At 42.6% G+C, this 15,417-nt stretch overlaps 1 protein-coding gene across 1 annotated transcript in view; it reads left to right on the top strand.

The window, feature by feature from the left end:
* Positions 1 to 15,417, top strand: part of LOC145391360 (CD109 antigen-like) — a 98,849-nt gene that overhangs the window by 69,299 nt on the left and 14,133 nt on the right. Inside the window, exons 19-27 of the mRNA XM_080265958.1 lie at positions 3,826 to 3,891; positions 4,404 to 4,502; positions 6,389 to 6,570; positions 7,542 to 7,710; positions 8,554 to 8,681; positions 9,965 to 10,060; positions 10,674 to 10,746; positions 11,432 to 11,696; positions 14,188 to 14,377. Of these exons, the coding sequence (XP_080122084.1) occupies positions 3,826 to 3,891; positions 4,404 to 4,502; positions 6,389 to 6,570; positions 7,542 to 7,710; positions 8,554 to 8,681; positions 9,965 to 10,060; positions 10,674 to 10,746; positions 11,432 to 11,696; positions 14,188 to 14,377 (1,268 nt within the window). The remainder of the gene's footprint in view (positions 1 to 3,825; positions 3,892 to 4,403; positions 4,503 to 6,388; positions 6,571 to 7,541; positions 7,711 to 8,553; positions 8,682 to 9,964; positions 10,061 to 10,673; positions 10,747 to 11,431; positions 11,697 to 14,187; positions 14,378 to 15,417) is intronic.

The raw sequence follows: 15,417 nt of genomic DNA, 5'->3' as shown, positions 1-15,417 counted from the left end.
GACCAGGCTGACTGGGAATACACAAAAACAACATCTTGTTCCCTTTGCAAAATACACTCATTGTAATTCTCTAAGTTTAGAATATTCTCATGAAAACCGAAATGATTGTGATCTAACAATGATCCCCCCGTTACATGCTCTATTCTTCTTCATAACCACCGACTTTACACAGTTAAAACAGAACACGCTAACGCTGAATGAAATTATCTAGCTGTAGGAAAATTTTTAGTAATAATGTGGAAGGTGTTAATGGATTTGACTTTTTTTCTCATCCCTTTATTTATTTTTTTCTCACCCCTTTATTATAAGAGATCAACTCCAACTCCCTGAACCCGATGACAACATTTTCCTTGACTCGGGCTCCCTGCGGACGATTTTACACACCCTGGGCTGAATTTGTAGCAGTAATGGAGTCAAGGTTCTATCTACACCCAGTGTTTTAAAAATTCCTCGTAAACTTAGCAAAATCGCCTGTAGAAAGCATGAATGAAGAATATATATACGTTAACGGACTGAAGGGATAAAGTTTAATCAAAATTGCCTCGTTGATCCAAGAATAAAATGTGAACAAAGGCCGATGACTTGCTCGATGGATTTATTTTTACACTAGACGAATTGATTCAGTTTTGGAGAGACCTTATGTAGTGGAGGGTTATATGAAGGCTTTGTCTAACCCTCCAAGTTACAAAAGTCTCTCGTAAACTGAATACCTTTGTCTGGGAATAGCAAGAGTAACATCGAAACAAACGTAATGGGTTTGGAGAAGTTGATGGAAATTTTGTTCCCCTTAACCCTTAAGAGGAAGAAAAATTGGAAAGTAGTAGCAAGAACAAATGGTCATCGTGGTGAAAGAGTTAACACGAGCAATATTTGTATGCTGAAGAAAAAAAAAATTGCCTCGAGGTAGCAAGAATAAGATAAAAATTTGCATCATAAAATTGGGTAAGAGTTAACAAGAACTAGATTCCATAATTTTAATGGAAAAAACTTGCCTGAATTATATATATATATATATATATATATATATATATATATATATATATATATATATATATATATATATGTATATACACACACAAACACACACACACACAAATTACCTACAGACATTGCTTTTTATACTTTTTCTCACGACACCAACCCTACGACCAACATTTCTATACAGTATCTCGTATTTCTTCACCTGCAAGTTTGGCTCACACTTGAAATCTTCTCGTACAAGCTACAACCCATTAAACCTATACTTATCAAACCGTCTCCATCACTGAAACATAATTTTAGACGGTAATGCATGCGGTCTTTTGTTCTTAATCTCCTTAGTGTTGTGACGTGGATTTGTGTGTTATTCTTTACTACCTACAGACGAGTTGTGTAAATCTCTCTCTCTCTCTCTCTCTCTCTCTCTCTCTCTCTCTCTCTCTCTCTCTCTCTCTCTCTCTCTCTCTCTGTGTGTGTGTGTGTGTGTGTGTGTGTGTGTGTGTGTGTGTGTGTGTGTGTGTGTGTGTGTGTGTGTGTGTGTGTGTGTGTGTGTGTGTGTGTGTGTGTGTGTGTGAGCAAGCGTGCGTGCGTGCAGGAGTAAACCAGGTCAACATGTCATGCCATTGACAGGATTAAGCGCAAAGTATGACATCGACGCAAGGGCAGGATGAACCCCTTGATTCCGGGTGACTTCCTCTTTAGTTTATTTAAGCTGTTACCAGACGATTTTTTTCTTATATATAAAACAGCCGCGTTGTTTGATTGTTTGTGTGTCCCTCAATCACGCCCAAACCAAGGGCCAGAGACCCCCAGACCCATAATTATATTTTCTGAATCAGGGTGACCCAAGAATGGTTTTAGGCGGGCCAAAATTCAGATCTGGGTCATTTGAGGTCACCGGTAGAGTGTTCGCCTTTTTGGCCCGGGCAACGCCGGGTACCCTAGCAGCCCAACTTTTGGCATGGAGACTCACATGACCTCCAGCTCGGACATAGGGTATGTGAGGTTGACCGAGGTTATATTAGGTCACCGATCGGAGGTCATTTGAGATGACTGGTAATAGAGGCTTGAACGACTGGACCAAGCAGCCCAATTTTTGGACCTCCATTTCGGACATAGGCTATGTGCGGTTGACCTCCGAGGTCATTTGTGATCACTGATCAGAGGTCATTTGAGGTCACCAGTGTTACGGAACAGAGAAAGATAATGTACACTTTAAGTGAGAATACTAAAAATCACTACTGTCCCGTAAAGTTCCAGGTTCAAAACAAAAGAGTTAGGTAAAATTACAAGTTAAAGTTTAATGCTCAAACTAACAACAAAACATTCAGGACTCATAAGGATAATGTAATGGCAAAAAACAGGTTAAATATATGGTTAACTGCAATAGCCTCTATTAACACGAAATTAGCAAGAGTAAATTTATCTAAGTCAGCCCTGTTAAAATGAAAATACACTGGGTAATGCTCAGTTAATGCAAGAGAAATTATTACAGATACAAAATAATATTAAAACTGGCTGACAAAATGAATCCTACATAAATTACAAAAAAACCTCACTAGGCCTACAAATCAACACCTTATGCTATACAGTACAAGGAAAAAATGCAATAACAGTTATACTCAAATTACACAGCTGCTAGATGGTTGGAGACTTCCGGAGCACTCACAACAATAACTGTACAGGGGAGGACAGAGATGTGAACAAAATGAGGAGTAGATCTAAGTGGCCATGATGCAGAGACTGAGCTCATTATATAGGGGCCGGCAGAGCTTGATACAACTTGTAAGAAGGACGCGCAAATGAAGCCATGGGGACAAAGAGTTGACAATCCCGCTCTGAACAACAGAAAGGACGACTTACTCTACTATAACGGTAGAAGGGGGGGACTGAGGCAGAACACGCTCGTGATCAAACAGGCAGCACACTGTACGTTAGAATTACACAAAGGATGATGAAATCATAGGCTATGTAACACCAGTAATAGTAAACAAGTGCGCACAAGTACTGTGAGTTGGTCTGCGAAAGCAGAAATAGTAAGTTCTTGGACCTCTTATAATTCCTCTTCAAAAGCATAAGAGGTTAAAGAGGTACATGGTCATTCTGGAGCAGAAAGAAAGACTGAACTAAAACAAATAGGATTTGAGTGTTCGTCTTTTTGGCCCAGCAACGCCGAGTACCCCTGCTCGTCAGTTACATATCTAACCCCTTGCAGGCTGGAAAACCTATCCTAACCTGAATAAAATCGCTAGGAGATGACAAGAAAAAAATGAAAAATAAAAATTCCTCGAGCCCAGCTTATCTTTGAACTCCCATATATACCTACAAATCTCATTTTTCACCCGGCATCAGAAAACAGTTAATTATAAAATGTGTAATACTTTTTTAAGAGTGGAAATAAAAATTTTTCTGGAGCGATGAATTCTTTTGATTTGAATAATGGAAGATAGGATCAAGAAAAAAAAAAATCAACATACACATATTTCTTTTTTTTACAAGTCCATCTATAGATGGGAAAAGACTAGAGATTGGATGATAATGATGATGATGATGATGATGATGATGATGATGATGATGATGGGGGGGGAGGAGATGAGGAGGAAGAGGAGAAGGAGGAGGAGAAGGAGGAGGAGGAGGAGGAGGATAATGATGATTACAATTGTTGCACAGTATAAACAATGGACATATGCCTTCTCCATTCCCCACTTTCCCTCTCATTTCTCCCCCTTTCCCACTAGCCTTACCCTCTCTCCCTTTTTCTCTCTTCTTCCCTCCCTAGCCTTCCTTTCTTCCTCTTTCTCCCTCACTTCTCCCTTCCTCCCACCTAACCTTCCCCTCTCCCTGCAGGCTTGTCAGTAATCAAGGACTTCCAGCCGAGTGAGACAGTGGAGAGCAAACTCCAGAAGACGCCAGGTAATATACATTCGAAGACATTTTTAGTCATTTTAAGCCTGAGAAGAGCAGCTTTAAGCAATGTCAAACCTTATAAAGTCACTTAATGCCAGGGTTAAGACGTTTCAAACGTTTTTAAGCCATTTAAAGCGAAGACTGAACCATTTCAAACTTCAAACAGTTTAAAGCTTTTTAAAGACAGAGCCCTTTCAATACGTTTAAAACCATTTAAAGCCAAAGCAGTGCCATTTCAAACCTTTTAAAGCCAGAGCAGAGCCCTTTGAAGTAAGAATTAAGCCATTTCAAGACAAACCATAGCAAATTCGAATCTCACTGTAGCCAGTCATTAATTTATCATCATCTCTGTAATTATCTGTAGACACATTTTTGTATGTTTTTTAAGTTACGGAGGAACCTGCTCATTTATTTCTATAATCTAGGGTTATATCTCTTTAATCCCGTCATCTAAGCCTCTTCGCCATTTATCTGCTTGCTTATTAATCCCTCTTGTTACTCCTGCCTCTGTGTGCCAGCGGTGGAGGAGGCGGAGTTCCGAGTGACCCACAGGAGCTGGTGGAGAGACCTCTTCGACCAGACAGAGGGCAGCTGGTGTCGCACGCACACCTACTTCGGTCAGTCGCTCAGTTTTAGACCCATTTCCTTTAGTATAGATATTGCTAGAGCATGGCCTATTTGTTGCAGTTTTTCTGCCATTCCCATTATTGTACGTGTTGTCAGAGCTTAGGTCCAGATGTAGTCAGAGCTTGAACTGCTTTTTACAGTTTTCCTGCCATTTCCATTATTACCTCCACCGTGGAGGTTATGTTTTAGCCGGTGCTGGTTTGTTTGTCTGTTTGTTTGTTAGCTTGATTACACAAAAAGTTTAAACGGATTTTGCTGATATATTTTTGGAAGAGTAGGGTATGGCCTGAGGAACATTCTATTAGATTTTGGTGGTGATCCGGATCATCATCCAGATCCAGGAATTTTTGAAAGGACTCTTTACCACTGCAAGATTGTTGCAATTTCAACATTTTTGCTTCTAACTCTATAAATAATGCCTTGGAGGAGGTTTGCAATCTCGGATTGCGCTTGTTATATATGTTGTCAGAGCTTAGGTCCAGATGTTGCCAGAGTTTAGGTTCAGATGTTGTCAGAGCTTGGCCAACTTGTCACTGTTCTACATTTCCTATTATTATGGATGATGCCAGAGCTGCGACCTACTTGTAACAGTTTTCCACCCATATCCATTATTATAGATGTTTTCAGAGCTGAAGCCTACTTCTTAGTTTTCTTACCATTTCCGTTACATACATAGTATCAGCTTAGGTTTACTTGTTGCATTTTTACGCACCTTTTATTATAGATTGTATCAGGGCATACAGAGGGCCTTCATGCTTTCTGTTAAGCGACACTATACTCTTTTCACTCAAACTTGATCCAGATTTCGTCGAATTTCAGCGTCTTCCAAATACAGTACCTCAACAGCAGAAAAAGATAATGCTGTGGCTACACATCCTTTCCACAGCACTTCTTTGTGACTCACATCATATTGTAATGTTAATCTGTTTTTACAACTCAGCATTCTACAGTAGATGAAGAGATGGCAGTCTGAGGCCAAGCTAATGCGAAGAGAATAAAGTTGCCGGCATATGCACTCTCAGTCTTAACCACTGAATTTTTATGACACGTTTTCTTGGCTTAAAATTTGGCAGGCTACCTCTCAAAGATTTTATTTATCTTTGGGGAGACTTTGTTTAAGGATGAGGTAAATAAAAAAAAATTCCGTATAGAAAACCAACCCAGTCTCAAGTCTCATGTCTCGCCGAAGCAAAAAAAAAAAAAAAAAAAAAAAAAAAAAAAAGTCTAGAAACAGTACGAATAAAATTAAAAATACACCATAAGACTGGAGGGATTCACGGGCTGGCTGACTGTATACACCGGAATCAGTCATACTTAACCTTACTAACTGAACCTAACCATACCCAACCATGCCTAATCTAACCTAACCTAACCCAGCCTGATTTAGCCATTCTTAATTTAATTGGATCTTAGCTAACCAAATCCAAACTAATCTAATCTAATCTAATCCAACCAAACAAAATTCAAATCACTCTAACTCAACCTAACGTACCTAAATCCAAATTAATCTGATCTAATCTATTATAACCTAACTGAGTCCAAGCTAAACCTCTCTAACTAACGAAACCAACTTCAGTTAACTTAACGTTACCTAATATAACCAAATCCAAAATAATCTAACTAAACCAAACCAAACTGAGCATGCAAAACTAACCCAATCCAAACTCTTCTAACCAGAGAAAGAAAGAGAGAGAGAGAGAGAGAGAGAGAGAGAATATCTATACTAAGTGAACACCAAATTTCAAATATCTAACCTAACCAAACTCAACCTAAGGCAAACTAAGTAAACACCAATCCAAATAAATTTTAGTAAGTTAACGTAATCAAGTTCTAACCTAACCTAACCTAACCTCACCTCACCTACTCCACCCACCAGGCCACAAAGGGTACGAGAGAGTGGACCTTGAAGTACCTAACTCCCCTGGGTTGTGGGTGGTGGAGGGGTTCGCCGTCCATCCCCACCACGGCCTGCACATCCTCCCCGAACAGCTGTATGACGCCACCCCGCCGCTGCTCATGAGGATAGAGGGACCCCCAGTGTGCAGGAGGGGAGAGCAGGTGAGAGAGAGAGAGAGAGAGAGAGAGAGAGAGAGACTAACTGTATTCTCGGAAAGATTTCAGTAATTATCATTATTCAGTTGATTTGATGCAACATTCAGGTGACTTTGCACTGAGTAACAAGTCTAACAAGCCACACTATCTCCTGTAATCCAGAACATCATTTACTGTGTAAGGTGGTAACCATATAACCAAATGAACGCCTAGTGGTCTGGTGAGTTAAGGTACTCCAGTCGGATGAGACCCATAAGAATTTCTATCAAATGGATGGTAGGGCCTCAGTGCTCACATAGTTACACTCAGGGGATAGCGAGGCTGGTCACCCGTGCCATAAATTTCGGGATTAAGTAGCCTAATGTCTCTATGCTCCTGATGAAGCAAAGAAGGATTGGATATTATGAAAAATAAATTACAGTGGAAGATTTGGATGTCAGAATTAGCTAATATTGTTAATGTTTTCGTTTGTCTTTAACACTCCTCCCCTCCCTCATTCCCTCTCTAAACCGTCTCTGTTGTCGACACACCCAGTTAACTCCCCCTCGCCCCTCCCGTCCTTCCCTCCTTCCTTCCTCCTTCGCATCTCCTTCCTTCCTCCCTCACTCCTCCCTGCCTCCAAGCCACCAAGCCGTAACCCTTCTCCCGTTCTCCCCACCTCATTCCTGAAAAAACACAAACTTGAACCCATCCCTAACACTCTCCTCATCATAACTTTCTGAACCAGTTTACGTAATCCACACTTCAGCCTTCCCTTCCTCCTCCCTTTTCCTTTCTTCCTCCTTCGCTTCTTTTCGTTTCATTATTATCTCTTCCTTCTATCTTCCTTACTTTACAACTTCTCCACTACCTTTTTCTTCCTCCTTCCTTCGTTTTCTCTCTCTCTCTCTCTCTCTCTCTCTCTCTCTCTCTCTCTCTCTCTCTCTCTCTCTCTCTCTCGCACACTCTCACACCTTCCATTTCTCTCCCTCCCCTAGATCTCCCTCCGCGTCCACCTGCACAACGCCCTCAACCACACAGCGATGGTGATGGTGGAGATGGGAGGCAGCGAGGACTACCGCTTCGTGCACGTGGAGGGGGACGCCTCTGTATCCCACTACTGGCCCAGACTCTCAAAGGGCGACCACCAGCACCTCGTTACAGTCAGTTCACGGTTTGGGTTTCAGATTTTTTGAGGGACGGCTTTCGAATTTTTGAGGGACGAGTTTTAGAATTTTGAGGGACGGCTTTCGAATTTTTGAGAGACGGGTTTCGGATTTTTTTTTGTAGTTTCGGTTTTATATTTTGATCCCCCTAGTTTTCATTGACGGCCTGTGTTTGTTTGTTTTTTGTTATTTAGATGGTACGTTAGATTATCACCTTCTATTTTGACAGTTCGGTTTAAGTTCAGATTTCATGATTGCTTAGGAGTTTTTGATGGCCCCAGTTTTTATTCCGATGGCAACTATATATAATTTGCCACCCTGTGTTTTTGTTGATTGGTGTCATTTTACTTTTGGAGGTTTTATGGCAACAGCCTGGGTTATTATTTTCAGTGCTTGATTTACTGTTACATGTTCCACTAGTGATAACACCAACCCTCGCTCCATCACCCTTCTCCCATCCTTAATTTTCAACCTTTTACCCCTGCTCATCTCAAAACCTGACCCATTTCCAAACCTTCTCCCCCCCCCTCCACCCTAGTTCTTCCCCCTCCCTTCCCACACCTCGCACATAACCCCTCCCTCTCCAGCACTTCATCTCCTCACCTCAGTTTCAGCCTCCTCAAAAAGAACAACCTCCTACCTCCATCCTTACCTTGGTCACATCTTTCCCCTGTCCACGTCACACCTTCCCCCTGCTCACGTCACAACTTGTCCCTGCCCACGTCACACCTTCCCCTTTCCCTACTTCTCAATTCCCCCCTTGCCAACATTATACCTTTCCCCTTACCCGCGTCACGCCTTGCTTCTTGCCCACGTATCAGCTTGCCCCCTTGCCCCCAGATAGGAAGTGGCGAATGGAGTGAGGTGATGTTGCCCTTGGCCGTGATCCGACAGAGAGGAAAACTCAAGATAGTGGTGAAGGCCATATCGCAGCTCCACACACGCACTGCGGTACACAGGGTCAACGTTAAGGTGAGTGACAGACAGACAGACAGACAGACTGACAGACAGAATGACAGAGAGACAGACAGGCAGGCAGGAATAGAGAATCACATCTAGACTGGAAAAATCAACTGGGTCAAAGTAAAAGAAGACAAACAAACAGACAGGTAAATACAGAATGACTAAAGACAGACAGACAGACAGGTTGATACAGAAAGACTAAGCTAGACAGACAAATAAACAGATGGACAGACAGAGGGGAAAAGAGAGATGCGTACAAACGGATAAATTCTGCACTGTGATAAGGGCCAGATCACAGAGTCAACGTCAAGAGAGAGGCAGAAGATAGAAAGTGTGTGTGTGTGTGTGTGTGTGTGTGTGTGTGTGTGTGTGTGTGTGTGTGTGTGTGTGTGTGTGTGTGTGTGTGTGTGTGTGTGTGTGTGTGTGTGTGTGTGTGTGTGTGTGTGTGTGTGTGTGTGTGTGTGTGTGTGTGTGTGTGTGTGTGTGATGCTAATCCTCTCCCACACACTGAAAAGCAAACTGCTCTCACTTGCTCCCCCAGCTCCTCTCACTGCCCCACTGAAGCCAGTTATATCTACCTGCTCACATTGCAGTCCATCTTCTACGAGTCTCACTGTCATACATACACACTCCTGCAAATACCACTACACCCGTCCTGCATGAGACAGCCTCTGCATGTATTAAGTATGGACAGAGGGTATTAGCGCCCAGGTGGTGATAGATGGAGGTGTAGGAGACATACATTGCTCACAGGACTGATGGGTTTCCGAGAAGGATTGTGTAGCCTACGTCCAGAATTTAACACGTGTAAAATCCATCCTTAAGACGTCCCCTCTGTCTGTCTTCCTGTCTGTCCTCCATTTCTATCTTCCTATCCATCTGTCTTCTCCAATCCTCCTTATCTTTCTTGCTATCAGTTTTCCTATTCATCTTCCTTATCTTTCTTTAAACTAATCTTCCTTCGATATTCCTACGTTACTTCCTATCCATTCTTCTTATCTAACTTTTACCAACCTTTCTATCCTTCCTCCTTATCTAACGTCCTACCAATCTTCTCATCCTTCCTCCTTATCTATCTTCCACAGATCTATCTACCATCAGGCTGCCAGTCATCCTATCCATCTTCCTATCAATCTTTATGGCTGTTTTTCTACATCTCCCTACCTGTTTTCCCATCTGCCTTCCTATAATTTTCTATACCAATACTATCCAGTCTTTCTTGCTACCCATCTTCCTTCCCATCCTGCTATCCACCTTCCTCACCCACGTCCCTATCCACCTCTCCCACACAGCCTGAAGGAGCCGTGGTAGCCAAACACACCTCAGTACTGCTGGACCTGAAGAACCGGGCCATGGTCTACGAGTACCTGGACCTGCCACAAGACCAGGTAAGGTACAGTCGTGGTAAAAAATCCCTTTACATTCTCTCCAAATTTTAACCTCTTTCAACCCGATGGCATAAACTGCACTTCATTCTTGCTTAGACGGTTTTAGTTAGTTTCAGGAGAGAGGATTTCGAAACTGAGAGGTTAGGTACAGCTGTCATTAACCCCTTTGTTTCCAGAAGTCTTTCCTAAAATAAAAATTAAAAAAAATGTATAGAGGCAGCATAAATAAACCGCCGGAATGAGTCACCGGATTCATGGGGTTAAGAGGTCTTGCCAACTGACTCGATAATATTCAAATGCGATGTGTACAGGAAGTATTGTCCGGAACTGTACTTAACTCAGAAACTTTATTCACCATATACTCGTGTAAAAGATTGTTGGTTTATACTTCACTCCCAAACAAGAGTTAATATTCTTGAGCTAACTGTGTATAAGATCTGTTAATTACACTTTTATTTTCACTCTTACCACCAAACACTTCACCACGAAATCAGAGTGAATATGGAAGTGATAAGATACGACTAAATTATATCAGTCACAGAAAATAACTAATTGTTAGGGAGACGTTATGGTAGAAAAATTGACTTAGGATCTTCTATAAATCCATTTTCAGAGCCCCATCATCACCAACAGCATCCTGAGGAGGTTCATCTACGGTTCACCCCAGGCCACCGTCACACTCTCAGGTTAGTTGGGTCAAGAATTGGGGTTCAAGGTAAGAATTAGGGCTAGGCAAGAACTGCGGCTCAGGGAAAGAACTGGGGCTCAGGAACCGTACGCTTGAACTTAAAATGACAAAAAGAAATGCAAGTCCTCGATATTTGACGCTCATTTCTGGATCGCCTGCAGAAATGTATTAGGAAAATTTATATGGGCTATCGCTACACACTTTTTACTGTAACATGGCCAAAAACTACCATCTCTTCATCATGAATACTAAACTGTAACAAGAGATTAACACTAAAATATGATGCCGGTGCCATGGAAAGGATGTAAAGCCAATGTTTGTTCTTATTCTACTATTGAGCCAGATGGAATGATCCTCAAAAAAAAATAAATAAATAAATCTGGATCGATTTATGGTAAAACGACTATAGTAATCCTTGCACTGTTATGGATGGACATACTGTAGGTACGCCCAGGGCACCAAAGGACGACTGTGTTCTGCTGTGAGGCATACTAGCAGTCACAGGGTTATAAACCATCTCTATTCATGTCATCTCTCTCCACCCGGCTACGTCTTCTCTCCTTTAAAGATATAATAGAGAGACAGACAGACAGAGAATTTAAAAAAATGAATAGATAAGGAGTCATTGAAAGTTCACGTCGTAAGTTCGCCGGACAGAAATTGATATGAACTTTCCCCGCCAGGTGACGTGTTCGGGCCGGTGCAGAAGGGCGGCATCGTCAGTTTCGGCAAAGCGTTCCGTGGCCGCATCCTGAAGAGCAGCGACGGTCTGGCCTTCAACTTTGGCACGACCCTGTGGACCCTGCACTACCTCCGCCTCACCCGCCAGCTCACCACACGCACCACCAAACAGGCCTTCAAGTTCCTCAATGTGCAGCTGGCGGGTTTACTGACGAGGTTCAAGGCGGGTGGATTCAAGATGTGGCATTTCTCCAAGCCTTCTGTGTGGTAAGGAAGTGAATAGATGTTTCTTTGCAGTTCCTGATGAATATTCTGTTTTTGTTTCGACGTACACAGCCAGATTCTGCTGTTGCTGTGGTTGTGTGTGTGTGTGTGTGTGTGTGTGTGTGTGTGTGTGTTGGCTAAATTGTTATATTTAATTTTTATAACTTATACAGCTCGTGTTGCTTCGATACGCTTGTCCAATTACATCTATTTTGTTCATAATAAGAAGTATTTTTATAGGCCTACCGTCTGTTAGGGGATGTGCTACTGCTGTGAGATACAATCCCAACAATATTACCTTTACACTCTCACAAAACTGTCAGTGTCTACAAAGACCTCGCTTCATGAGACTGGAACCTCAGATGTGTATAAGAAATTCTGACCGCAACCATACGATCGCAGAAAATAATGACGTGCCACTTGTTAGCCGCTTAATTATGAAACTTTTACGTATTACGCTGGAAAGTTTGTTGGCTTTCGAAGATCGGCTCTGTGTTTTTCGAAAGTCATTTCTTACTGTCTCGCCTTTTATCAGTCTGGAGCTGATCAGTGTCAATGGCCGAAACCGTACACTTTCGACCATTATGGCTGTTTAAATTTACTTGCTGCTGCATCATTAACCCCTTCACTCCGATGACGTACTTTTCTGTATCTTCTTGCTACCGTCAGGCGATTTTATTCAGGCTAGGAGAGAGTTTCCGAACTACTGTAACGTGGTTCAGTACAACCTTCATCAACCCCTTACCTACAAAATGTTTCCCTTAAGCTTGATAAAATCGTCATTTAGTGGCCTAATTGAAATAAAAATAAAGACCCCTGGGCTGAAGAGATTTAGTTAGTCCAGTTACATCTATAGTAAATTAGTCTAAATGCAGGTATTCCTCTAAGCCTCTTGTCTGGCATATATGTCTTGATTTTTTTTTTTTTTTTTTTACTGTATTCTTGACAAGTCTGTGACCTTTTACTTTCATGGCCTTATGCTTGTAATATACTGTAAATGACGAAGAGATAGGCAAGTCCCTGATCTTTGACGGACACGTTTGAAACGCCTATGGCAAGTTCATTTGATCATCCTACATCCCACCTTATAGAGTGAAACCAAAAGATGATACAAACAGGCAAGACACGTTCTATCTCTGTTACGTTTTCCAGAAATTATCGAAAAAAAATATATCGCATTAGCACGTTCTATCTTTTTCATGTTCTTCAGAAATTATCGTCAAAATCCTAGGGTTTAACATTCCCTGCCCCCTAGGATGGATGATCGATGTCCCACTTCTTTCATTCTCTCTCCCCGCTCCCTCACTCTCTAATCACCTCTCACCCTACCGTCTCGCTCTTCGCCACTTCTAATAATTTTTAATAGGGTTGTTAGTGGGAAAATCCAGGTCTCTTCACCCAGTGGTACTACGCAGATGTGGTGACGTCACGGTGTGGAGGACTGTCTCCTCCCAGCCTCTGCTGGGGGGTGGGGGGGGCTGCTCTTGTGACAGCTATGGGAGAGAGGTAGAGGTAGACATACCGTGACTCCAAGTATTTTTTTTTTTTTTATCTGTTCAGTATTGTGCCGGCTCTTATTATTTTGTTGTAGTTATCATCATGTGAATTTACCCAGATTAGAAAGAGACTGTGGAGTGAAAGAGGTAGCGGAGTTCGCTAAAGTATGAGAATGATGTAATGGTGATGAGTTAATGTAACTCTTTATAATGCTCTCATCATACTTTCATCTCCCTTCAGTTCCTTGAACAGTCATGTATTCCATGTTTTACTATAATTAACTGGAGCATGGAAGCTGAAGTTAGGGTATATAATTTGCCTCATTAAACAGAGACCTGAGAGAATGGGGGAGAGACGGGAGAGAAAGGGTGTAGAGGAAGGAAAAGTGGGGGGATAGTTGCCAAACATTTCCAGAATACTGAACACCCCAAATCAATTTAATCCTACTGTATGCAAATACCTATTGAAATGCACGTCAGGTCGAACAGTAAAGATGATTGCTAAGCTTATCATTTAAAACTGCCTTGACATGGGAGGGAAATGAAACAATTATTTTTGTGGAAAAATACGAACATTAAAACTCACTTGACCAGTTACTCTTTCTTTGTCAAATTTTGCTAAATGAATGCATGATTGAGTGATTATTCATTATATGTAAATGTTATACTCCACAAAGATATACATGCACAGCAATGCATAATAATGCAATCACAGAACAGAAGATGAAACAATTTATCACTGTTTATCACTGTCTGGCAACCTCTTCTAAGGTGTGTCCACACCGTGACGGTGTGCGCGAGCTGGACACAAATTTGGCCTTGTATGACATGACCTGGTAGTCTTATTGGTCTTGGTCAAAAAAAGATACGATAGGTGAAAAAGTAAATAGCGAGAGTTTAGCTGAATGGTGCACATTGCCACGTCTTTCTCACTCCCTCTCTTACCCTTCCCTCTGACCCCCTCCCTCTGACCCCCTCACCTCTGCTTCAACGCGCAGGGTAACAACCTGGGTGCTCAACGTGCTGCTGGGCGCTCAACTGGAAGACTGGGAGAACCTGGTGTACATAGAGCCCCGCATGGTGAGCTCGTGCGTAGCCTTCCTACTGCGACACCAGGACGAGCACGGCAGCTTCCACGAGACAGTACACCACCTCAACGAAACACTCACCTACACTATGTCGTTCAAGGTGAGTAGGGAAAGGAATAGTGGGGATGGGAAGAGTAGTGCAGGATAGGAAAGGGAAGGGTATGGAAGGGAAAGGAAGGGAAGGATAGGGAAGGGAAGGGAAGGAATCAGATGGGAAGGGAAGGCCAGGCCAGGATATGGAAGGGATGCGAAAAGAAAAGTACGTCAGGACAGGGAAGGGATGGGAAAGGAAGGGCAGGATAGGAGGGTAGGCCGTACATCACCATGGCGTTCAAGGTGGACTGGGCAGGACAGGGAAAGGTAGGGTAAGGAAAGGAAATGATAAGAAAGCGATGGCGTTCATTGTGGGTATGGAAGGCAAGGGAAGGGAAAGGAAAGAAAGGAAAGGGAAAGGAAGGGAGAGGGAAAGGAAGGAAGGGTATGGTAGATCGTACACTCCCACAACGAAACACACATACATCATGACGTAGGCAGGACAACATGCATTGGTGAGGAGGTATGAGTAGAGGATGTAATGATACCTTACTGAAGAGAAGGGGAGAAGAGCACAGTAGTAGAGTGCAGTACAGCAGAAGGAAGTAAGGAAAAAATTAGTGTCATGATAAAATGTAGTGTGGAAGGGTAGGGTAGGGCAGGGCAAGGCAGAGCAGGGCAGAGCAAGGAAGGGAAGGAAGGGATTGTGAAGGAAAGGGAAGATAGGAAAGAGTATCATGGTATTCACCGCACCGTCTCCCGCTACCCTTGCGGGACAGGGAAGGGCAGGCCATGATAATTACATAGCAAGTCGGTGAAGGGCAAAGTAAAGTGATTTGGGGTAGGGTAGAGCAAGGTAAAGTGATTTGGGGTGGGGTACGGCAAGGTAGAGTGATTAGCTAAAGGTAAGGCAAGGTAAAGTGGGTAAGGCAGGGTAAGGCAAGGTAGAGTGAGTTAGGGTAGGGCAAGGTAAAATAGAGTGGGTTAGAGCAGGAGGGAAAGGCAAAGCAGGACAGAGCAAGGTAGGTCATGACAACTCCAATTTCCTGTTCTGTTTGCTGCGTCATTAAAAACCGGGAAACAATATGGATTTTTTCCTCGTGCGAT

Source organism: Coenobita brevimanus, chromosome 18 (genome assembly GCF_032717465.1).
Source record: "Coenobita brevimanus isolate Jiangsu-jjx chromosome 18, ASM3271746v2, whole genome shotgun sequence".
Taxonomy (NCBI): domain Eukaryota; kingdom Metazoa; phylum Arthropoda; class Malacostraca; order Decapoda; family Coenobitidae; genus Coenobita; species Coenobita brevimanus.
Note: the sequence above shows the minus strand (reverse complement) of the source record. Positions and strands in the feature narration are given on the sequence as shown.